The sequence below is a fragment of the Antrostomus carolinensis genome, unplaced genomic scaffold (assembly GCF_000700745.2).
Source record: "Antrostomus carolinensis isolate BGI_N321 unplaced genomic scaffold, ASM70074v2 scaffold18794, whole genome shotgun sequence".
Classification (NCBI taxonomy): Eukaryota; Metazoa; Chordata; class Aves; order Caprimulgiformes; family Caprimulgidae; genus Antrostomus; species Antrostomus carolinensis.
In genome coordinates, this window is record NW_010313013.1 from 1 (window position 1) to 26483 (window position 26483).

Consider the following 26483-nt stretch of genomic DNA (forward strand, 5'->3'; position numbering starts at 1 on the left):
TATATAAATTCTTCTTGACTGACTAACTACTGGTGCACAAAAATAACTTTTCTGGATGTTTTTAAAAAGTGGTATTGCAGGGATTAATCATGCAGTCTGTACTTGGACAGCATTCCTTCTGAAGTCAGTGGCATTTGTGCCTAAATGCAGAATGTGGGAACATGCCCAAGAAGAGCATTCTATGCTCAGAAAGCATTTGTCTTTATATTCTGCTATTAGTCCAAATACTAAGTCTGGCACTGCATTTCATGACACGTGCTGCTCCGCTAGTTCTGTCTAGAAACAAGCTCTTTTCTGTGTAAAATATTTTTACTCTTTCAAGTCAGTATAACAAACAACACGAGGAAAAATAATTTCCTATGAAAACTTCTTGAATTGAAAATGCTGTAAATTTACAAATTCTGACATATGCCCTTTAAAACTTGTGCATGTACTGTTTTTATTTTCATTATGCATTACAAGTTATATCCGTAATGTTTAAAAATGTTCTATTCCAGCAAAAATATGGCTTTTAACCAAATAAAAATGTAAAGCCAACTTGCTCTAAAATCCATCTGTTTTTCATTTTCTTATAATCTATAATCAGGAAATCCATTCATACATGACATATAATTTTTGCGCTTTCAAGTGGATGGTGGAATGCGATGTTCTGCATACAGTCATATCTAAATTGATAATTGTCCAAGCAGAGTGTAATTTTAAAGTATAGGATGAAGGAAGGTTTAATTTGTATATTAGAAGTCTTATACATTTTTTTTTTTTGCCTCTGAATGTAAATGAGGCCATTCTCCTCGGTGGATTTATCTGAAGGTGGGACAGCTGCCTCAGAGCAGGCCACAGCTTTCTGAGTAAAGAGGATGCTGTTTAAAGAGCTGGTTTAAATGCAGACTCTTCTTAACTGTAAACCACATGCATGCATTCATCAGTGATTTTCAAATGATGGGTTTCTGTGTCGTTGGTTTAAGGTCCAGCGTCTTACATTCCTGAATCCACATTATACCAAAAGAATAACAATTTGGTGGCTGGAAAGAGGAATGGTTATTATAGGGCTCCAAAATGCTAGCTGGCATAATATGCCATGAACAGCACAATTCTGCTCTTAAAGAGAAGATTGCAGGAGTTCTTAAAAATAATTTGATGTTCTAAAAATATAAACATAAGAAATGTTATCACTGCTCAAAATATTTTACATCAGGAGCTAAATAATGTAAAGGTCAGACAAAAGTTTCTGAAGAGGAAAGTTTTATACAGGTGCATTCTTTCTCTTAGTTTTTAATAGTAAATTGTATTAAGTAAGTCAGACATAGAAAACAGGAGTTCTTTCTTGTAGGGGTTTCTATTCTCTGAAAATCACAACTGTAGAAATGAACATACGGAATACAGTGCATGCTGTTTTGTTAAATATTGTAGATTGTATATTGTAGAACTAAAAAAAAAAAATACACTGCTTCTTCAAACAGCTTCATTTGCATTCTCTGAACAAATGCGTTTCATACAACAGATTTCATAAGGCAGTTTTACTTCCTGTAGGTAAAATAGCTCCTGTATGAAACCAGCATCAAAGAAACTCTGCTTTAGCTTCAGTTTCTTCTGTTGATCACTTCTCCACGTCATTAGTTTTTCAGTGTTCTGTTTGTAAAAGATCAACTTTTAAAAGGCACTGTAGTTTCTAGAAGAAAATATTGTATATTTAAAATGCCCCTTCTAATTTTGCCTCCTCTAGTAACACAGAGCATTAATTAGAGCATAATATGTATCAAATCCATGTTGAGAGTAATTATTCCTTTTTTTAAAAAAAAAACCCTACTCGCATAAAATGGAAAATTCTTGACAGTGTTCTGCTATTTTAGCTTGATAAGACACACTTTTTTTCATTAACTCATTTTATCTCACTAACTTTATGATACTATTAAGGAAATAAACAACAAGATTAACTATGAAAAATATTTTAATACAAAGTCTCTGAAGTGATCTGAGTGCTTCTAAGTTTTCCCTTTAATTCATTTTTGACACAGCTTAGGAGATCATCATAATAAAAAGCATGAGAATAAACAAGCCAGGTCAGACCAGTGACTACAGGTACCTTAAAAGTTTGGAAGTCAAGCATTTCATGACACTTTTCCAGAGCCTGAAGTGGTGTTTTAGTATTTAATAGCTTTTGACAGATTTTTTTTTTCCATGGATTTGCTGATCTGATAAATACAATTAGCTGATGTGCTTGCAGATTAAAAACATGATTTAATGTTAGTCATGCTTGGACACACTTCATTATCTTACCTAGAAGACAGATTCACTGTCTAGTACTGTCATTTTTATGCCCACCTCATAGACTTTATCAAATTTAGTTCCATAGCCCACTTCAGTCCTTTAGAGCTGTAATGTCTATTTCACATGTGGAAAAAGTCAGATACTGAGTTCTTTGCTGACTTTGGGACTACAAAGGAAATTTGAAGGTCCAGGGCTTCTAACTCGTAGGTCTCTGCCACACTTACTTGCTCATCTTCCCACACTGTTTCGAGGTTGCAGCTTGTGAGCCGTGAACAAAAGATGAGCACAGAACAGAAAGTCTCTGCTCGCATTTGTTTTATTGGTATTTATACATTAGAGTTTTCCCTTTCTGTGCTACTTTTCATGCTATTCCCTCTCTATGACTGGGCAGTTTCAGTATCTCTCTAAAGCCTGTACAGGCAGAATTTCAAGGCTACACTAAAAAGTCATCTCTTTCCTCAGACTTTGTGTGGGTAAGAGGTGAAATTAGGCGGATGGAATAGGGAAGTCTCATTTTTAGTGGAATGGTAGGTCAGTAACCTTACGGATATACAGTTGTCAGTACTACGTGGTGGGAGAAGGAAACCCTTTTCTGAAAAAGGCAAATGAAGCACTTGCCTGTCAGAATTGTTCCTGGGGCCTGCAGAAAGCAGCAGAGAGATGAAGATGAAAGATATGATGGTATTTTCCAAATAAGGTTATGCTCTTGCTCCCATTGACTTTAGTGTTGACAGAATCAGGTCCAAAAAGTGTGGTGAAAGAGAGCCAAAAACATTTAAGAATCTTCCTATTCCTCCCCCTGCCTTTTCTGGAAATTATAGCCTTGTTATACTCATCCTTTGTTTAAAAACAAAACAAAATCATGACCTGGAAAGGGCTGAGTCAGTCAAGGCAGAATCTATAGTCGTCGAGAAAACACAGCATAGCTTTGACATTTTTTTAAGCCGTAAGATTGTCTGACTTTCCTGGTTCTCTTGTAAGGCAAACATTAGGTCTTGGCTGCTTTGAGTGCACAGTATATTGTGTTATATACCGTAGCGCTGTAAACAGAGCTGTATGATCAAGTTAATTTCAGCACATCACTGAGATGTCATCTGCCACGAGAGAAAGCATTTTAAGACCAGTTGTTCCAAATATGGCATATGTTGTATTTTCCTGTAAAGATATATTACATAACATGGGTATTTACCTTGACTTTTTTTTTATTTGACATTTTTGGTGTTCAGTCTTAAGAAATACATTGGCAATTATAATCCTTCTCTCTCATTTTCCTTTTCCTTTTTTCTTTTTCTTTTCTTTTTTCTTTTTTTTTAACCTAAACAGGAAATGGATATGGCAACCCTCGCAACTCACCAGGTCTGCTGGTCTCACCTGGCAACTTGAACAAGAATATGCAAGCAAAATCTCCGCCTCCAATGAATTTGGGAATGAACAACCGTAAACCTGATCTCCGTGTGCTTATTCCACCTGGCAGCAAGAATACAATGCCATCAGTGGTAATGCATTTTCAAAGCTTTTTTTTTTTTTTTTTAATCTCCTTCAGATAAGAGATATTTAAGAATTTCAATGCCTGCTCAAGCAACCAAGATCAGCAGAATAACAGTCCACATTCTTGCTGGTTTGGTCTTTCTGTTTAACCTTAAGGCTTGATATCGAGCTGAGGATGTAGGCAGAGCCTGTTTGATTGCTTTTATGAAGTCATATTTACTTCCTCCCTTTTTTCTACTGAATTACAAAATAGGTACTGTGTCCCACACAGTAAAAACTTCTGCACTTTCTTTCCTAGTAGCTGGAAGAGTCTTTCCTGGGTTTGTTATAAAGGCTGAATATAACCCTGAGTATTCTTAACCTACTATGCTTTTTTAAAATATTTAGGCCTACAGACTCTTAGCAGATTAACTACAAATAAATTAATTTGAACTCTATCACTCTGAGCTCCAAAGGCCAAATTTTATAATGATAAGAGGTAGTAAATAGATAGAGCAGGATGAAAAGAAGCATGAAACTGCTGTATTCCCTGCCAGGATTAAAGAAATTCAGGCAGGCTATTATGCTAGAAGGTTGAATCATGAAGGTGTCACGTGCATATCTTGTAGTTCCCTTCCAAAACTCGGTTAATGGTTACAAGTAAATCTTTCATGAGTGATATAACATTAAAAGTGAGCTAAATTTGAAAATTATCTTGATGGTAAATTTAAGTGACACTATAAACACATTTTTCCATGATGTAACAGACACTATTAAAACAACTTCCAATTTGGCTACTTCAACTTGAGGCATGATAAATTAACTTCGAATATCAAAATGAAACCCCCCCATAAATGTGATGCTGCCTTCTGAGAGAATAAGTAACAAATAGTCTCCTACAGGGCAATGCTCAAAGTCAACCAGTGACAAGCTGTCTGCATCAAATGATTTATTCCAAGGTCCTTAAAACTGATACTTTCCAAGGGATTCTGTGAATGGTCAGGTCTCCTGAAACCAGGTATAGCAACACAGTCTGCAGCCACTGGGGCTGTGGAAGAAATAATGAATTCTTAGAGAAAGTCTTGTGCTGAAAACTGGGTAGATTGTCCTCGCAATAGAGACAAACATCCTGTTAGAAGGACAAAGAAGAGATCTGTGAAGTGTTATTTTTCCAAACCATGCTCAGAAAGTGTTTGATTTGCTGCCCATATCAGATGAAGCTATTCCCTAGACTAGAAATCTGCATCCTAGTAAATATTTATATTCACTAATTTTTAATGCTCCTTTCCTATGCACTCAGTCTGAGGATGTTGATCTGCTTCTGGTAAGTGGTAGTGATGTTCATCTTAATAACGAGGAAAAGAAAATCAGTTCTTTATTATGATTGATACTTGTGTAGGTGAAAAGTTTAATGAAATGAAATGGTAAACTTTACCCTATTTTGTGGGGAGGAGGGGGAAATCATCATAATTTTTTGAGTATAGCAATATGAAAGGCCAGATGCAGTTGTTACATATACTCAAATTATGCATACTAGAGTAAAGCTTTCTTGTTTCTGGTGCTTTGAAAATGTGTAAAGATATGCTATTGAAGATGGTGCAGCCCTCTGACATTTTTTTGGTGGCTGTCTAGTGATTTTACCCTGCCACTCACAGGATTAGAGTTCTCTAGTGCAATGTTTACAGTGCAACATCTAGTGCCCCGAAGTTAAAGGTAGGCATGTAACTGCTGTGCTACCTAACACTCTTGAAATTTGTTTTATTGCACAAAAACGAAGTAATCAGAGCACCATCTACTGGTAAGAGTTCAGTGTTCAGCAATCTCGGGATGTCCCTGACTTTCGAAGCATAAAATCCAGTAAAACTGGGTTTGGTGGGTTGTTTTTTTTTTTTTTAATTTGGGGGTTTTTTTCAGTGAAAAGGAAAACAACGGGAATAGAGTTTATATATTTCATTAGTTTTTCACACGATCTGTTCTTCTACCAACAATAAAAGCAATCTTACTTGTTACTAGTTCAGTTACCTAGGAGATACTGATGTAATGGGTTACTATGGTGACAACTGGTCTCTTGAAGACTTGTAAATGATAGGGTTGGCAGAGTTCATAAAAGCCACATGTTAAATGATTAATTTCTAGACATTTGTATCATCCTGTATTTCTCATGCACAAAACATACCCAGAAAGCTAATACACTCAACTGACTTAAAGCTAGTCAATAATATGTTTATTTTACTTACTTTAAAAGAATCAGAGGATAAATAACTCCCAGTCTGCTCAGTCATTGGCTACTCCAGTGGTTTCCGTAGCAACTCCTACTCTACCAGGGCAAGGGATGGGAGGATACCCATCAGCCATCTCAACAACATATGGTACTGGTGAGTATGGGTGCAAGATGTAAAATGGGGGGGAGGGAGCAAGATTCTGACAAATGTTTATCTCAGTACTAATGAATTAGCTAATGTTCATTGGAAGAAGCTGAAAAATTCTTAGTTGATATGTTTTTGCATTTCATTTACTTACTCTGTATCTGTCACTAACCTGAGACATATCTATTTGAAGGTTAGCTATTTTGTTCAAATGAAAAACTGTTTTGATAGCTTTCTTTCATTGGCTTTAATAAAAAGTGTAAGTTAAAAGACATTTCTTAATCCTCTTAATACTACATGTGATTTCATGTAGTCGAGTGTACCTTCCTAAAGTCACGAGGCTAGTGGGAGCAAGCAGTTTCACTGGCTTCAAAACAGAGTTCAATAGCTTTGTGGGGCTATCACATAGTTACCTGGGAGACACTAGAAATGAAGCCTCAAGAGATCCTTTCCAGTTCCCATTGCACGTTGCTGCTGTACAGAGCATGCTGACGTACAACTCTAATGCTCTTAGAGAAGACGTGGGTTGTTCAGACACAGGCTGCCTGCTGGGTTCTGCAAGAAAGACTGTAACTGAAATTTTATCATGTTTTTTAAATCTTTGTGGGAATGCATCTGTAGTTATGTGTATGTAGTTGTAGTATAGTGGATATACAGGCTAAGAATGCTTTGGATCTTCCAGATCCAGAAAAACCCTGCTAAGTTATTAAGGCATTATTTGCTCCCAAGTTAATGAGTTTGAGGGAAGAGGAAGGTCTACTTTTGATTGGTGTAATTAAAATTAAAAGGCTTATAAAGTGATGTGGAAATTATGATGCTAGTTATTGTTTAATTGCTTCCTCTTTAATTCTCTTTTAATTATTGTCTTTTCTGTTTTCAAATCTAGAATATTCTCTGAGTAGTGCAGATATATCATCTCTCTCTGGCTTTAATACAGCCAGTGCTCTTCATCTTGGTTCTGTGACTGGCTGGCAACAGCAACACCTACATAACATGCCACCATCTGCCCTCAGTCAATTGGGGTAAGCAGTGTTTTCTTTCCTTTACTGTTCTACAGTGACTTCTGTCTCCCCAGTAATCCCAAATCTGACCTATATCAAGAGAACGTATCAGCACACATTTACTATGTGTAAGAGCTCCATTTCCCAAGACTGGAACTATGTAATTCACAAAAAATTTGCTAGGTAGCTAAAGTGAAATATTCAGCGTCCATGACATTTTCTCAGTAGTGTAGTAAAGACTACTTTTCACATTTTTCCTCTTTATTTCTTTAAATAGCATTTTATTTCACTATTAAAGACCAAAATAAAGACTTACATTGTGCTGTTGCTGTATTTTGCCATTTATGCTTTTTATTTCCAGTTACTGTAGCACAAACAGTAAACTTGAAAATTTTCTAAATATTTTTGATCAAGTAAGAGTAACATAGTGATTCAACCTGAGATTAAGCCTTGGCCTTATGTAATAATCACATACTCCCTTCTTCTCAGCTCTGACATTCAAGTTTCATTTCTTCAGAAATGTTTTCTTCCAAAAAAAAAATAGCATAATTAGACCCAAAAACCATAAACCCACAAAACTGATTATGATTTGCCTGTGTTGAGGAGGATAGGTATTCGTGCCCTCTAGTGGCTAATTTCAAGACATGTTCAAGATTGATGAAGTATGCTGCTAAAACGTGTCAGGATTTTGAAAAGTGTGAAAATTCACACAGGGAAGTCACCTAATGCATTATTGAAAAAGCAACCTTTTGGCTCATTGAAGTGAACTTTAAGAGTATGATTTTCAAACATCTTGGTATCTGCAGTTTCTGTTGAGCAAGATGGTAGGCATTCATCATCGTGTGACACATAGCCTAATGTATGGCTAGATGTGTTCAATTTTAAAAGTTTTCATTATAAAAATAGAAGCTGAAAACAACTGGAGTGTATTTATGAGGAGAAATTTAATTCACATGCATTTGAAGAGTAAACTTTTTTTTTTCCCCAGAAAGAGCTGTTGCACATATGCACTATTTTTTTTGCAAGATGGTTGCCCTAATGCAAAACTATTTACTACTATAAAAGAGGCTTAAAATTCAAAATTCTCCTAATTTATCTGACCACTTTTTACTGTAATTTCTTTACCATCTACAGACAGTTTGAGATTTTAAAGGACAGCTATATAAGTGTTTCAGAGGAAAGACATATTTTTTTAAACCTCATTTCTATATGAATAAGTATATATAAATACTAACTACATAAAAACATACAACTGAAATAGTTGCTGTGCTAGGAAAAATAGCCTTAATACCTTTCTCTTACACTTCTGTTTTCCTTTTGAGTTTTCAATGTTTCTGGGGCAACATTCAGGCTAGCTGTACAACTAAAGACATAAAGTCTCAAATAAATTGAAAACTCACATGTTAGATATCAATGTATAACTTTACAATAAGCTGATTGTTTTCAGTGGTGTACCAAAGAATGTAATAAGGCTATTTGGTTAACCAAAAAAGTATAAATTAAATCCTAAACTAACTACGTGCCTTTTCAGATATGTCACACATCGTCATCTGTTTCTAATTTGTATCACAGAATGTCAAAGTGTAATGGCTGTGGCTTGTGGAATACATTCTGAGCTGCTACTTTTATTATTATTCTTTCAGTGATTTGTAAATGAATTCAGCTATGAAAGCTGCTTCACTGACAGTTCTGGAGAAGTCTTCTATCTCTGCAGAAAATCATGAGCATTTATTTCTTTTATTTTAGTCACAGAGTTCTACATGCAAAAACACCTGTGCTAACTTTGGAACTATTTGAAAAACATGAAATTGTACAGAACATATTCAGTTCATGTCAACCTGAGCTAGAACTTGCAGGAAGAGTAAAACAAGCACACAAAATTATAGTCACCCTCAGGTATTTGACAAAATACATCTAGAAAGGGTTTGACAACCCAAATCCCTGTGCTAAGTGAGGTCATATACTGGAAAGATGTGCCAACTGTGAGATGTTTGTTGGTAACAGTAAGCTGTAAAGACCTGTGAGAAAACAGAGTTACTGGAAAAAACATCCTAGTTCTCTAGCAGATTTTGTTTTTCACTCAAACCTACAGGTGAAAACCACTTCCACTTCCTCAATGCATGACAGAAGACTATTGTTAGTAATAGAATAGGATATGGTTAGACGTATTAGTTTGCTCCAGATAAGTCCCCAATGATTTCAGCAGTGCTGTCAGAACCATCTTTAAGATAATTGGAGAAGATCTCCACAACCTAACTCTTTAACTCTTCGTATTGACTCTGCAATTAGCAACCATACTAGTGCCAGTGGACTTGAGGGCAAATACCTGAGGACATGGGAGCAGTTCACTTTCCCTGTCTGCACATGTTCTTTTGCTGAGCCTGGTGAATAGGTTAACAATGTAAAGCCTGTTTTGATATGACTGGGACAATAAAATAAGGCGTACTTTTCAACTTTTTAGGTTAAAAAAAACAAAATAGTACTTTCAGAGTCTTTTAACTAGGTCAACATCTGGAAAAAGTATACACAAATTCTACAGATCCCAAAACTTTGGGATTTTGTCTGAATATTGCTGCAAAGTCTCTTCACAGAAAGGGTTGCCATTTGTAATGGACCAAAGAGTCTACCAGAAGTCAGTTGCTGCTAAACAGAAGGGAAGTCCATTCCAAACTTTGAAATAAATTATCTAAATTTTTAGCCATGAGTCCATTATATGGAAAATGTTCTCTATCAACCCTATTTTCCAGTCTAAGAGAGAATCTTTTCTTTCTTAAGTATCATCCAGAGGTGAAATATTTGCTTTCCTGAAATATAAATGCAAACATAGAAACAGTATTTCATCTGAAGACTCTTCAGTAGAGATCATTGTTTATGTAAAAGAAGTTTCTCCAAACTTCTACCCATCTGAAAAAAAATTGTCCAAATTCATGTGTACTGTTGACTTGTTCTGTGACTCTTACATAGCAAGCTTATTACTTAGCAACAATTAATTTTGATTAGGTAGTAGTCCTAGCTAGCCATTGAACCATTTTTACTGAAGAATTTAGATGTAGTGACATCATGTTTTGTGAATTTGTATCAGTTCTGCCAACTTCCTTGTTTTGAATAAAAGCCTTATATATTTAGGATTGAGTCTTTTTTCTTATGCCACCATTGTAAATAAGATGTTTCAGTGAGTCAGTTTCATATTATCTTTCATTTGTAAATTTATTTTTAAAGTGTAGACCTTAACATGTAAAAGCTAATCAAAATATCTTGACACAGAAATTCTTATTCTGCTTTTACATTGATGAAAAAAAAACAACCAAACAAAAAAACCCCAACTTTGTTTTTACCTAAAAGAAAAGCAGAGGCGAGGGAGGAAGGATGCATTGCTGGCAAGTCAGAAATATCCTCTATTTGAGTTATAGGCTAGCACATAACTACAGTTACCAAATTAAATTTTGCAGTGATTTTTCAATAGTTTCTTATATATATTTATGAGGAAAAATTATATTAATTGAGGAAGTAAACTAATTTAGAGAAGCAAGTGTGGGCATAAAGAAAAGGTGTGTGAGGCTCTTTCTTCCTTCAATAAACCACTTTTCCCCTCTGTAAAAACCCATCTGGTGCATGTTCATGTCCTCCCTCATCACCTACTCAGACGTGCACTTCTGTCTGTGCATGCTGAGCTTCCACACCAGCTGGAGATTTGGATAGATGGAGACACTCACAGAACTGATCTCAATGGCACCAGCAAGGACTAAACCCACTTGCAAGCTCGTTGCATCTTGACTTGCTTCCCACCTTTTACACGGCAGAGCTGTGGAGTCGGTCAGTGTTGAACCCAGACAGGAACTAGCATTTCTCCCATGTGGCTGTTGTATTCTAAATAAACATCTCATTTTCACTACGCTGGTCTCAACAGGAACTGCTGTGTAAAATTAAAACATTCATTTTCTTCATTGTCCCCATAAAATGAAATGTTTTCATACAATATATGGAAAAAGGTGATTATGTCAACATGAGTGGACTGCAGAGCACGTATTGAGTGCTTATAATTACACACGACCCTTTGAAGTAATTTGCTTTATTTTCTCTGTCATTATTCCATATTCAAAACCTGTTTGTTTTCCAATGAACTTAGTGTAGGTTTCAAATGATGAAAATAGGGCATACCTGGACCAAAATTACATAATTATATGGAGCAAGAGTGTAAAATGTACATTGTTACGTATAGATACGAACAGCTGTTTCTACACTCTCACACATACATACATACAGAAAAAAGAAATAATTTTTTAGCAGAAGGTATTCTTATTTTTAATAATACAGCTTCTACTTTAAGTAGAGGTCAATCCTCTGTTTTCAATACGAATCTAAACACTACACCTAGGTATGTGCTATTTCACATCCACATGTAACAGTAGGTTTCCCTTGTAATTGATCATTTTTGCTTATATGAGAGCCTCATAAAAATGTTTCAGAAAATTTTAGTGAAGTAATGTAGATTGTAGTTAGCAAAAAATAGATATCAAAAGTCAGAAATAGTTTTAGCAGAAAAAGATTATATTGAAAAATGAAAAAAATTCAGATGTTGACACAAAATAATTGCTTCAATTTATGTCTGTTGTTTTAAACCTCACAAATTTAGTCCTGACATGCCAAAAATGAATTCTTAAGCTTTTTTCTAATTTACAAAAAAATATTCAAAACGCAGATCAACCTGTGGCATTTTTCAAACTGCCACAAATTTGTATGGCAGGTATTTATGTAACCTGACGAATTTATAGAAACTGATGAATCACAAGGAATCTAAAGAAAAATCTATAGAGATGCATTCTCATACTCACTTCTGAAACACTATTTAAAAAGCAACATTGCAGTATAGCAACACTAGCTCTATTTCATTGAAAATACAGCTTATGTCTCTAGAGTTGTTCCTTTGGAGGCTGTCATACAACAGAATGCCAATATGCTCCATGTGAACAAATTTGACTGAATATGGTTGTTTTTAACTAGTATGGGGTTTTTATCTGTACCTGGCTTTACAAAGTGAGATGTCATCTGCTCGTATCAAACACTACTAAATCAAATTCACAGGCTCCACCATCCTTTATTATGGGACTTTCAGGTTTAGCTCTAAGCTTGGCATCTAAAATCTTATGTAATCTTATCATACATGCTAAACTGGCTGCCTCTTTTCCCAGTTTAAGTCCTAGCATCTCCTAAGTAACTGAAAAAAATAAAGTCACTGGAAATGAAAAGCAAAAAAAAAAAAAAAAAAGTAATATATTTTTCATTCTTGTTGGATTCTTTTCAACAAGTTTTCAGGAAAAGAGTGGAATATTTCACTAAATAGAAATGACAAAGTCAGATATTTATGGTTTCTTATATGTGTTAATTTAATAGTTACAAAAGCAAAGAAAATGTCCTCTTTGACCAAAAAAAAAAAAAAGCTTACATGTGCTACTATGATGGCTATTGCTCATGAACTCTGTGACTTAAGAAAGGGATCACTGCAAATTTGACACATTCATCTGTATAGGGATGAGGGGTAGATAAAAGCAATTGGAGGTAGAACACTGTGTTTTCTGTTTTCTAACAAGACCCATCCATTATTAAAGACTGCCACAATTCCTGATAAAATCAGCTGATACAATTCAATATTGAAGCCATATAGTTCCATTTTAATTCTGTCAAAGGCAAAGGAAACCATTTTTTCTCTCATCAAAGTTATAGTAAATGCTGCTTAAGTAAAGCTCAACTCCCAGTTAATGAGATATCGAGAAAAGTGGAATATTTCAATAAATTAAAATACTTAATTGTTTCTTCTACATGTCTAAAAATTACTACCAAATCCCAATATTTCTTTTGCTTGCAGTAAAAATGCCTGCAAGCATTTGGGTTTAAAATCTTCTGAGACCAAGCGGTCCGTTGCCACTATTGCCTTCAGTCTCCCCTTATAAATACTCACTACTAGAAACCTTGAAACTGTGTCTTTGGGGTTAGACACTGACTTCAGCCTAACAAATGGTCCCTGAAGTGGAACTGAAAGGGTTCTGAGGCATTGGAAGGGGTTGCCCAGGGCAGTGGTGGAGACCCCATCCCTGGAGGGATTTAACAGACGGGTAGATGGGATGCTCAGAGATCTGGTTTAGTAGTGGACAGGTATGGTTGGACTCGATGATCTCAGAGATCTTTTCCAACCAAATGATTCTATCATTTTCTAATGTGAACTGCATGTTGAGAACTCTATTTTAATAACGAAGAGAAAAGTCGGGTTTTACCAGGAGGTGGTGCTTTTGCACAAAACATCCTGCAGATGCAAGTGATCTCATTTCTCCCACAGAGATAAAGCACTTTCTCAGTATTCACTCTCCTCCTTGCCTGTTTCAGCTTCCCTCTGCCACTACCTGCCCACAAAAATGCAGAGAAAGAAAATGAACTTGGAATAATTATATAGCTTGTCTTTGAAAAAGTTTTAGTTTTTCTTGATGCTTGGAGCACCCTCTGAGCTGGATTCTCCTACAGGCAAACAGTACAATCCTTTGACATCTTCCACTACTCTTCAGCTTCTCTTTGGTAGTTTATTCAAAAGCATTCTGGACTGAGTTATGAATTCATAGATTTAAACCATAAAATCATATCTAAATCCTTGCCTGCCTGTGGAATTTTATTAATGGCAATCCTAGGACCAGTAATTTTGACACTATTCTGAAACGTATAAAATGTACCTGGCGCAAATTTTTTCTTTTCTGTTTTGCATCTGAAGCCGCATGTCAAAATGAACAGCCATATAAATATTTGGTTGCAGTCAAACTAATTGAATTAATCCCAACAGAAAGTCCATGCCTCCCCTGTCTCAGCTGGTGCATACACACACACAAGCATTAGCTATAAAGAAACCTGCCAGGTGGTTCCAACAGTGCAAAGGCTCGCCTTCCAAAATTTGTTGTGACACTTGAGTCAAAAAAAAAAAAGGGAGAGAAAAATGTTGAAAGTGAGAGACCTTCTTTCAAACTGAGGGCATGTCCTGCTCAAGCCAACCACATTTGTTGTGGTGCTTTCATCTCTTTAAATTAACGAATTCTGCCCAGAAAACAGCCCTCATGCTCTCCGCGTGCCCTGGTCCGGCCCGAGCCTTTCCACTGGTGTTCTGTGTGAGTGTTTGTGCATATCTGGGGGCTCCATGCCTCCTCCGTCTGTAACTGGGTTTCCTTTCCTCCTACAGAGCTTGCACTAGCACTCATTTATCTCAGAGTACAAATCTCTCCCTGCCTTCTACTCAAAGCCTCAACATCAAGTCAGAACCTGTTTCTCCTCCTAGAGACCGTACCACCACACCCTCGAGATACCCACAGCACACGCGCCATGAGGCGGGGAGATCTCCTGTTGACAGTTTGAGCAGCTGTAGCAGTTCCTACGATGGAAGTGACCGAGAAGATCACCGGAACGAATTCCACTCCCCCATTGGACTCACCAGACCTTCGCCGGACGAAAGGGAAAGCCCCTCTGTCAAGCGCATGCGGCTCTCTGAAGGATGGGCAACATGATAACATTATTAACTATTAGGTTTATTTTTTTTTGTTGGGTTTTTTTTTTTTTTCTTGCAGTGTGTGTGTGCTATACCTTAATGGGGAGGGGGGTGGGAGGGGGGGGGGGGGGTCGATATGCATTATATGTGCCGTGTGTGGAGAAAAAAGAAAAAAAAAAAAAAGTCAGGTACTCTTGTTTTGTAAAAGTACTTTTAAATTGCCTCAGTGATACAGTATAAGGATAAACAGAAATGCTGAGATAAGCTTAGCACTTGAGTTGTACAACAGAACACTTGTACAAAATAGATTTTAAGGCTAACTTCTTTTCACTGTTGTGCTCCCTTGCAAAATGTATGTTACAATAGATAGTGTCATGTTGCAGGTTCAACGTTATTTACATGTAAATAGACAAAAGGAAAACATTTGCCAGAAATGGCAGATCTTTACTGAGAGAGAAAGCAGCTGTTATGCAACATATAGAAAATGTACAGATGTTTTGACAGACCCAGCGGTTGGGTGGCCATGGAATTGATGCTAGAAAGAGACTGGGTCACCTAACATACCGAAAATGCTCACAAACATGCAGGCGTATCATTAAGAGTATGGCACTCAGTTAAAAAGGATCAAAATATTTAAAGAGGACCATACTTGTAAAAAAATGTTCGAGTTCGAGGGCTAACATATTTAATTTTAAAAATTCTGGGTCTGCATCACTTATTAAATAAAAAAAATATAAAAATATGTACATTACATTTTGCTTATTTTCATATTAAAAAGTAAGACAGAGTTTGCAAAGCATTTGTGGCTTTTGTAGTTTCCTTAAGCCAAAATGTGTTCTTTTTTCCTTGATAGCTTCGCTAATCTTTTAAACAGTCCTGAAGAAACAAACAAAAAGGACTTTTTGTATAGAAAGCACTACCCTAAGCCATGAAGAACTCCATGCTTTGCTAACCAAGATAACTGTTTTCTCTTTGCAGAAGTTTTGTTTTTGAAATGTGTATTTCTAATTATATAAAATATTAAGAATCTTTTAAAAAAATCTGTGAAATTAACATGCTTGTCTATAGCTTTCTAATATATATAATAATTATGGTAATAGCAAAAGTTTTTGTTATCTTAATAGTGGGGAATTATATTTGTGCAGTTGCACATTTAACTATTTTCTTTCAGTTTTCTTTTACTGGGTATATGTTTTACAGATCGGAGTCAGCTGTTGAAAGACTGATCTGTAAAAAGTCAGAATTTACCCGTGGTGTAACAACTTAAACCATTTTAATACAGCATTTTACAATCAGTTGGGTGAACTGCGATCCATTGTATATACTGATTAGTTCTTTCATGCTGTTTTGTGCATTGTAACAAGTTTAAGGGCCCTTCTATTACTTAACGTCCTGCGTATCTTGTATTTTTTCCATGGGTTACATGACGACAAAGTGGCGTAACGTGGCCCTTTCTCATTAATGAAGTTGGTATTCTGCCTGTCGGAATGGGATGTACAGCTCTTAACGGCTGTCAGTTACGTGAGCGCAGGTGAATATTCGCAGAAGCAGTAGGGAGAGTTGAAGGGAGGGATCACACCAACACGCCTATTGTAAAGATTACTCCTCTCCCCCACGGATTTAAAACTCTTTAAGAGAGCTCATCAACTAAAGGACCGTTCAGAAGTCGATTGATCTGACACAGCCAACGTTGGCCATCAGGTCCCTGGTTCTCATGTTGGACCTCTAGGGTCATGTCATCTCACAGCAGGCACGTTGTTGAACAACGCTCCCTGTGTGTTTGCACCCTACCAAGGTTTGCTTTGGCATACGGCATCCACATTTTCTCCTGCCTCATATTGTTCCTTTGACTCAAATAGCTTGACCAGGGGGAATGTGTCATTTCTTTAAGTCCCTCTTTGTCCCTCTTATTAGAAGAAAACAGCGTCTTCAAACGTTTACCACGTAACCTTTCTGTTGAAGGGAAAAAAAAGAAGTGTTTCAACAACACGGTAGTGCCATAATAAAACTGTTAATAATCTTCCTTTTTCCAAGAGTCCTTCCAACTCTCACCTACCTACACTGACACTATGATGAAGGATAGAGCTGCAACAGCTAAGTATCCACACCGAATATTTTGTTGAGGGCAATCCACGCTCTGTTTCCCACCTAGAGAGGCAGTTGCTGTGCGCTGCTCAATGACAGAGCGTTCCCCCTCTGTAGTAGAGAATGAAGAACAGACTACGAGTGTGCATTAGGACATACACTTTCCACTTATCATGACTTTACAGAAGCCTGCCTTACAGGCGCTCTCAGCCGTGCAGGGGCTAGTGCATAATCTGGAAACTCTTTAAGCAGAATACTGTGCTACTAATGCATCCATCTTAACTCGTGTAGCAATCTGCAGGGTAAAGAAAAAGATACGCATGTTTAAAAAAAATATACATATAAAACAAAAAAAAATCACAAAAAAATCGAAACAAACAAAAAAAAGGTAAAAATGGGGCCCATAATTAATTTTAAAACACAAAAAAACTGTTTTTGAAACCACTTTCTTCACCTTCAGATGAACCTATACTCGTATTCTCTTCTGAGAATTTTAAACTTTGGTGTGTCAAAAAATATGCAAATATATCACAAATGTACCTTGTAATTTCAAGAGAAAAATACAACTTTATCAGTATTGTAGTAGAAACTTGTCAGTGGGGAAGGGGATTTGGTCTATTGATATATGAAGAATAGCCATATTAATAGTTTACCTTGCGATTTGCCTCAGCAACGCATGAAAAAGGAAAGATATCGTATTTAACGAAGATGCAGTGTAATATATTACTGCAAGTAACTAAGCAGAAAGTAGCGTGAAAAGTATTGCCTGGGCAATTTATATTAACTCTGACAGTGATTTTTTTGTATAAACACAAGTAGAACAGAATCACGTGAAAATAAACGCCAGTCGTCCCTCTTGTTCCTGCTGCAGAGGGCTACTAACTTATACTGGCAAAAATGTGGGGGATAATGCATATTTGCAAACTGATCTAATGATAAGAAGCACAACTTTGATTGTGAAGTCACTTTCTGTAAACTATAACTGTCTACCTTTCTTGTTCCTTTATCTGTACCTTACCATTTATTGTATTTGCAAAGCTAATTTGGGTTTATTGTGTGATTCCTTTGTATTTAAGGAGTTTGGGGCAGAGCCCTGAAAGAGTATTAACATTTACTTTACCTTAACCCATGCTATATAATGTTTTAGGCAACATTCTTAATTGTAAGTTCAAACACCTGAAGTGGCATTCTAGACATCTGCAAGTATTGTTATAGCTAAGCTAACCTCTATTAAAAGGTGTTGTCAGTTAGTGTTTAATTGCTGGTGACAATTATATGATATACCCTACCTGCACAACCTGTATATTGTACGCATTGAGCCATTCGCAGTAAAGCTTTTGTCATTTCAGTGTTTTTCAAAAGTTGTGTTTTATAAAAAAATGGCTTATATTTTTCCCAGAAGAGGAATTTAGCAGTTTTTAATGAATAATATAAAAATATCTGTTGTCCTCAGATCTTTTTCAGGTAAAGCTAGCGTAAGAATAAAAGAACTCATAGACTGTTTTCAAGGATGTCAACCCTTTTGTATTGTATGTGTTAACCTATATACCCTCTTTTATCTATAGTCCTAACAGAGCTGTTTTGTTTTCCTTCTTCCTTCGCCTTGAAGGTAAATGCTTTGTAATTTTTTAAAAGCCACTTGAAACCTCAATAAAGGCTGTTGCCTAAACATGGCATACTTCATCTGTTCCTGTTTGTGCCATCTGCTGTGATGTCGTCAGTTATATGGCATTAATTTCCTGCCACTACAGGTCTCTTGAAGGACTGATGGAACATTGGTGTCTGTTAGAATGCTTCAGACTGTAGATGTAATAAAAGGCTTTTGTTAATATATTTTAACCAAAGATGTGGAGCAATCCAAGCTTTGAGCCACAGACCTTCTGCATCAAAAGAATCCGTTTGATTACTTTCATAATCAGGTGTTGCATTGCTACCTTCCCTGTTCATACCTCAGACTGATCCGTACCTCAGTTTGATTCAAAAAAGGTCAGTTAACTAACTCATTTAAAAAAATAAAAATAAAAAAAAAATGCAGTACCAGAGTCTTTTGTGGAGTAACTAATATCAGACCTGGGTTACCGCAGGCATTACACTTGGATTGCTTCAGATGGTTTGTTGTATCCTTTTTTTTTTTTCTTTTTTTCTTCTCTTTCATGGGGATTTGCTTCCATAAAACAATGGTGATAACAAAATAGCTTGTAAATGGGAGCATACAAGCATTTGCAACAAATATTAAAGTAGAGGCTCACAGCGGCATAAGCTGGACTTTGTCGCCACTAGATTACAAGATGTTATAACTAAGTTAAACCACATCTGTGTATCTCAAGGGACTTAATTCAGCTGTCTGTAGTGAACAAAAATGGGAAAATTTCAAAAGATTCTCCTGCTGGAAATAAGGTATAATTTGTATTTTGCAGACAAATCAGTAAAGTTACTGGCTTTCTTAGTGACACGGTGTCTGTGGTGCATTTTTTTTTTTTTTAATTAATTTAAGTAAAGTTCTGTTTTCACTGTTTTGCACTGTAACACATGAAAGAATCAGCAATTTAACAACCAGCAGTTGCCTCGAGGTTCCTCTGCCTGTCACTTTTGCGTGCTTAGAAAGTCAAGCACCTTTTTATGGCACCCTGAGCCTATCGATGCCTCACAAACGTTAATGCCCCACCACACATCATCCCACCAAGTTGGAGAAAATCCATAATGTCATTTTGTATGAGGCCATCTGAATCTGGCCCTGATGTCTGAGCTAGCAGAGTAGCTGGGTGAGATAATGCCTGGCTTTTAGGTACTTAGCGCCTGACAATTAATCCAGATTCCCGTATATACATATCCTCTAAATTCTACCCATGGGGTGAAGCATGTTCTGTGTCAAAATCGTATGTTGTTGGGTCTATGTTTTATATATATAGTCTCTAACATGATAACTTCATAGAGACTGCATCAGAATTAATCCGTTCCCTTTTGTGTACTTTTGATGTTGGTGTTTAGTTTTTTCCCCACTAACATTTATAGATTTGGAGCCTGAGAATACAAGGTTCACTTTAATTCAACAACATGTTTTTTCATGCCAGAGGCAGACAAGCTATTAATAACTGAAGGTTCTCGGTGAATGTGGCAATTGCAAAAATAACGTTACAAGACCTAGTTTCTAACTATGTTTATGAAAGAAAACAGCTGCGCTGTTATTTACCTTTTAATGACAATCTTTTTAAAAGAGAAGCCTTTTTAGTATTGCAATGTTGGACACAGCATAATAATTAGATGCTAAAACTGAGATTAAATGTCATTGGTCTTATTACATAATATGTTTTTCTCAAGTAAATTTCTTTTGTCATTATTGGCAAGGATAAGCAAAATATTTCTGGAAATGCAGTCAAAGCGTAATACTCTCCGAAATCTTAGAGAATTCATATCTGGGAGTACTTATTCCTGCAACCAGTCATCTGTGTGATTAATGTGGATAATACTATACCTGCACTGGAAAATAAATTTCTTAGCAAATAGGGTCTGTTATATACTCTGTTTTCGTGTTTATTACTACAGAAAAATAACCATACATATACTAATTACTTTGCTATAGATTCTATGAATTTTATTTTTAAACAATTTTTTAAATTGTGTGTTGTAATAGAAGTGGGGAGATCACCAGTTCTTTAAATAAGCTTTCTGACTTTAGGCTCACATATGTCATTCTGAAGAGCAATTGTAAAGTGCATAGTCTGAGATAACAAAGCCACGTATTTTCTCCATGCAAGGTTTTTGCTTTCCCTCCAAAGTTTTTTGCTTTGGGTTTTTTGGGGTTTTTTGGAGCAAAAATCAACATAGCATCTTTTTAGAACTGGAAAACTATGCTGAGACAGTTGTTGCACGTGTCTTACAAAAGGCAGCTTAGGGTGTCAGTTCTGTTTGTACCTTTGCTTATTGTCAGTATCACCCAGTCATACCTAACCCTTCCTCAAACACAATGCCTGCATTTCCACAGGTTAAAATACTGAGGGGTGAGAGGGTCCAGCAAATAGGAATTATTTTAAAACAATCAGACTGTTTTGTCTGTAAACAGCAGAAAGACACTCTTCATGCCTCTAGTGACAGACATAGCTTATTCCTCATTAATTCAGTGGAAATTTACCAATGCAGCAAGGCTATCCGTGCTCCATGAATGCTCCCACTCCAGTTTTCTGGAGTCCCTGATTTGGGGAATCTCAGACTGCTTAGCCATAGAAAACTCAGGCTATATTTGTTTTATATTCATGTACTGGACTTGACACACTGAGTATTCAGAGAACCTGCAATAGGTAAATCTATACTGCATTCTCTGCACTTGATGTGAACACATCCAATACAATTTTAGCTGTTGTTAGCAGGCATTATGGCTAACAGTAGTGTTTCTACTGATTAAGATATTTCTTTTCCTCTTCCAACAGATTTCGGAGCATGCTTCGGTTCCATTCTGCGTCACCTTAACTGCTAGAGATAGTTCAAAGCTAACATGAGGATGCTTGTATAAATGATGAATTTCAAAATTGTACATTGCTTCTGAAAGCTGCAAAATGTGCTGTTCTAATTGTCCCTTCTAACCCTTTCTGTCTTTATGCTTCTGTCTGTGATTCATTCATAGCTTGCCCAATGTTTTCAGTTTTGAGTATCCGTTTGTATTTCTCTGGACAATGACCCATAAGTTATTTCAGGCTACAAAACCTATTGCCTCATTCTGGGGCGCGGCGGTTGATCACTGGTTGCTGTGAAGGTTTCATTTCTTTAGCAGAAGGCAAGAAGTGACGTCACAGAACATATCACTGTGTGGGAAAAACTTAAAGGTAGTATATTTGCATGATAAACAAAATTTGTGTAAACCACAGTTTCGTTATGACAGTATATTACATAGCTAATTATTTTCTATATTTAGGAGAGTTTCACAGGATAGGTCGTGCAGTCTGACAGTGAAAAGACAGCGTCCTGTGACAAGCATGTACAAAAGTGTGTCGTGTCACCAAAACTGAAAAGGAAGACACAAAGAAAAAGCATCTGGAATCTGACTACAAAGAGCTGACGTGCCAAGGTACAGCACACAGAGCACCGAAACGGCCAGTCAAAGTGCCATCAGTTGCATTTACCAAGTGGCATTTTGAAACACTGAGAAAATCATCACAAAGGGAGGAAATTTATATTGAAAAATAAATAAATAAAACACATATTTCTGCCTTTCTGTGCCTACCTATCTGAATATAACTCAAAAGAATGATACTTGAAATTTAAGCCTTTTGTTTCCCTCTGACACTTATTTATCGGGATAAACATCACTTTCTCTAATTATAATTTACTGTATTACATATTAGTTAACTTGGAAAAGCTGAAAAGAGGTTCCTGACCTAAATGTGTTTAGTTCATAGTCAGTAGCCAAGGAAAAGTAGCCTGATTTACAGCCGGATACTGAATTTTCACTCAGCAAAGTGTAAGACATCAGCTTGGAGGAGATGATCGCACTGCGGCTGTTGCCTCACAGCAACACTCTACACCTTCAAAGATAAGCTTGTGAAAATATAATACATGTGGCACTTAGTCATCTGAAGTAAATTTATCTCTCCTTGGCGGAGGCCCAAGTCACTTTTTCACAAATTTTTGCGTTCTGTTAGAGTTTTTTTTTGGAAAGGAACTGAGAGCTAGAAAATATCATTACGACATCCTTTGCAGATGGGTTCTTACAGTGGGAAACCTTGGTCTAATGCTCCACATTGCTCCACCTCAAAAGGAACATGGAATAAGATGAACCAGGGACAAATCTACTTGAAAGGAGAAATTACATAAAATATGAGTTTTCAACTTGGAAAATAAGTTATGTGAATGGTATGGAGACAGCAGGTCTGCAGGAAACTACCACGTCCTCTGTCTCAAAAATAGTGGAAGCAAAGAATGTCCGAAGAAACCATCAGACAGCAGGTTCACAAAGGCATATGATGACCACATTGCATGTAATTAAGTAGTGGGACTTGAGGCTATAAAACATTGTGGAAACCAAAAGACTAGGTAAGTTCCTAAGGGGTTAGGTAAGTTAACAGGACATAGCTCCATTTGTTAAGCATGATGATACACTTACAGTTCTCAGCTAGACTAAAGGAAGATTTTTTTCCACAGCTTAATTCTGGAAAACGAGAGGTATTCTAGGGGAGAATTAATATATGCCTTTTTTTAAAATGTTCTTCCCCCTGAAAATCCCAACAGACCACTCTCAGGGAGATGATAATAAGATAAATGGACTTTTGATCTGATCCAATACGACAGATCTTGTCTCTAGATACCACATACTATAACCATCCTTCTTTTCCCTGAAAACTCTTTTTTTTTTTTTTTTCAGACTATGCATGTTGATTTTACAGTGTTAGAAATTAATACAGTACAAATGAAGCAGCCAGCATGCACAATAAGCCAAGAGCTAAAGCTGTCAGGTCTTTCCATTTAGTATGTCTTTGCTTTTTCAGTATTGTGAGGCACACCCAGTTGACTTAAGTGTAAACCTACACCTGTTTATTTATTCCACAACAGCCAGGAAAAAATGAATAAATGCATAATCAAGGACACACGAGTACAGTTAAGGCTGAGTGATTGATAGAATTAATGTGCACGTACAGGAGTGAGACTGTATCAGTGTGTAAATATGGGGGTAGGAAGTGAAAACAGAGAAGTGACACAAATACAGACCTGAGCCTGTGATTTCACATTCCTGATGTTCAACCAAGTACAGGAACTTTGCTCCAAAGACAGATTTGTAGTTTGCAGAGTGCCAGCTAACACATTGGGACTGCTCCCACCATGAAAAAAAATTGCTTACATATATAAATATACCAATATTAGGCATCAAACTTTAATTAATAAAGGACATACACACACAGGATAAATAGTGAAATCTTTGTTCACTGTCAGAGTACCCAGCTGCACACAGAAATTCCACAGATCAGCATTATTAGTAAATACATTCCTTGTGCTCGTGTCAGGGCTTAAGGTCGCTTTTCTGAGCAGCCCATCAGACCAGTGTGCAAATGGATATGCTGGATTAGCCATCCCTGTGCAGACTTTGTTTTCTGTACCTATGCTGACTAATTTAACAAATTTACTGTAGTTTAATGAAAATTACAGGGCTAAGTGCAGAAACTTGGGAGCAAAATTCCACAGGTATGTTACACAGATCAAACTCAAGAGCTGTCAGATGGTGGTTTCTACTGCCTCTAATATCTTTGAGTGTAGACTGAGGTATTTTAGGAGTTTCCAAAAATGGGGTTTTTTAAATCTCTGAGACTGTGAACTAGTCAAGTTTATTAATAGCCTCACCATGAAATCATTTAGTGAGAGTAATTTAGCAACTCATGAGAAATGCTCATGACAGATGCAGCATAAATATAACAGTAATTCTAAAAAATCTATCTTGTATTACCTTAGCATGTAGAGGCAGAGACTGAGCCCTTGTCAAGCACAGCCTCCTGCAATGAGTTCTTCTCTATTTATACTTTGAATATTAGCTGAATAATTCAGCGTATCAATTCATTTGATTCTTTCTGAAAAAAGAATTTGTCCCAAGGTAGAAGATAGACAGAAGACAGTTAGAAAAAATGAAAAAGCTTACAAGAAGAGTAAACAGTCTGCAAACATCATTTCAGTGCCATCTTTTTGAAATCTGTTTGAAATCTCAGCTGTGCTAAATTTGAATGGTTAAAAAATAGAAGTTGCATTTAAGCAGTTGTAAAGCTAAACCTCATCTGGCTTTTCGTACGGCTGTGTCAGTGTCGCTCGCAAGTATAAGTAGCTATTGTTCAGGAGTTTGCAGAACTAGAATCAACCTGCAGATCAAGCAATGGAAGTTACCAGTACAATGACTTCTAATCTCCTTTTAAAGGTAAAGGACCTTTAAAAGAGGAAGAACAGCATGGCTTTAGTCCAGGTTTTCACAGAAACTGGTTTGGGTTGGGAGGGACCTTAAAGCTCATCCAGTTCCAACCCCCCTGCCAGCAGCAGGGACACCTTCCACTAGACCAGGTTGCTCAAAGCCTCATCCAGCCTGGCCTTCAACACTTCCAGGGAGGAGCAGCCACAGCTTCTCTGGCCAACCTGGGCCACTGTCTCGCCATCTTAACAGCAAAGAATTTCTTCCTCACAACTCATCTCCATCTCCCCCCTGCCAGTTTCAAGCCATTATCCTTTGTTCCATCACTCCCTGCCCTTGTCCAAAGTCCCTCCCCAGCCTTCCTGGAGCCCCTTCAGGTACTGGGAGGCCGCTATAAGATCTCCCCGGAGCCTTCTCTTCTCCAGGCTGAACAGCCCCAACTCTCTCAGCGTGTCCTCACAGCAGAGCTGCTCCAGCCCTCTGGAGACCAAAGCCCTTTCAGAAGAACAAAGGTGACTGAGCAGCAAACACAAGATTATGATATGAGCAAGAATTTCTGAGGCATTGGGCTACCACTTTCTTTACTTTTTAATTTAGCAGAGGAAGTGCACGCCCTGCTTCCTAAAAACATAAGACAGGTCTTTCCAACAAAGTGTTTATGGTTGATTCATTCTATTTCTGCAGGATGAAATGTGGATATACATGAAGCATATAATGGTTTGGTACAATTGGGGACTCTTTTCTTCTTCCAACGTGCAGCAGATACCTATCAATAACTTCCTGAGTTTTTTGTTCAAATTTCTTTCTGCTGCTAGCCTCTCTGACCCTCTCAACTGTTAAATAATAATTACATATTGCAATTAGATCCCTGAATCAAAGTATTAAATATCTAGCATTTCCTGTCTTTAGTTCTTATTATTCTAACATGCTTTCAGGATGTGGTGAAGACACACACAAAACCCCGTCATTGTGTCAGTATGCCTCAGAGAAAACAAAATTCTTTCTGCTTCAGAAAACCGACACAATACCAACTGAAACTGTTGGTTTAGGGAAAGGTAGCCACAAAAAATAGGTGCTCCAATGACTTGCATAGCAAACATTTAGATGTTCATCTCTCCACTTGTTGATGGATAACGGGAAAAGAGGAAAAAACTCTTTTCTTCCCTCAGCCCCCTTCGGCTGTTCTGCCTTAGATGTGCTCTGGCAAGAAGGAAGACTCTGAAGCACATTTTTTTATACACTGGACCTCAGGGGTTGCTTATCTCCTTCTGACACATTTTAAGATGGGGAAAAGAAAAGAGAGATTATTTAATGTAATAGCATATCTATAAGGATTTATTTTTCAGAAGATTTCCTTATGCAAAGTGATATCCCAAACTTCTCCTGACTTATCGTGATTTCTTCTTTTTTTAATATGCCATGTATACAAAGTGACAATTTGTTCCATTTTAATTTTTTCTAGTGATATTTCTTAGCAGAATTTAGGGCAGAACACTACTAGAAAGAGAGAGGTAATCATACATTTCTGCTGAGACAAATCATTTTAATCAGAAAATTTAGGCTGACGATCAGTGGTCAGTCTACACGTTGCTGTTTAAATGTGTGTCTATACATGCAAGACTTTGCCACGAAGAAACAGTTCATGAAAATACACACTAGTTTGAGGATGTCTGCATAAGTGAGAGTTTCATTGCTCCTATATGTTGCTGCTCAACAGCACTGGGATCATACTTTTTATTCTGGGTTCAGTATTTTTGGTTTGTCCATTCCTGAGTGATTAATAATGTGACAGTTTAACTTAGCTGGCAGCCAAATACAACAGAGCCACTTGCGCCTCTCTCCTCCCCTCCTACCCAGGCAATAGGTGAGAGAACTAGAGGGGTAAAGGTAAAGAGACTCATAGGTTG

The 26483-nt window shown here is 36.9% G+C and overlaps 1 protein-coding gene across 1 annotated transcript; it reads left to right on the forward strand.

Annotated features, from left to right (window-relative positions):
- The first annotated feature begins 2873 nt into the window (after positions 1-2873).
- On the forward strand, positions 2874-16007 carry MEF2C (myocyte enhancer factor 2C). Its single transcript, XM_010167209.2, has 6 exons — positions 2874-2949; positions 3592-3764; positions 5036-5059; positions 5981-6110; positions 6988-7123; positions 14316-16007. Exons 1-6 carry the CDS (start codon positions 2874-2876, stop codon positions 14635-14637), a joined length of 861 nt encoding a protein of 286 aa, XP_010165511.2. The 3' UTR covers positions 14638-16007.
- Positions 16008-26483: the final 10476 nt, after the last annotated feature.

Bases quoted from the DNA above. Each gene is read 5' to 3' on its own strand.
- MEF2C (XM_010167209.2), top strand. From the start codon at position 2,874: ATGAAGCACTTGCCTGTCAGAATTGTTCCTGGGGCCTGCAGAAAGCAG. The intron at 2,950-3,591 runs GTATTTTCCAAA...TAACCTAAACAG, and splicing joins TGAAGATGAAAGATATGATG to GAAATGGATATGGCAACCCT. The intron at 6,111-6,987 runs GTGAGTATGGGT...TTTCAAATCTAG, and splicing joins CTCAACAACATATGGTACTG to AATATTCTCTGAGTAGTGCA.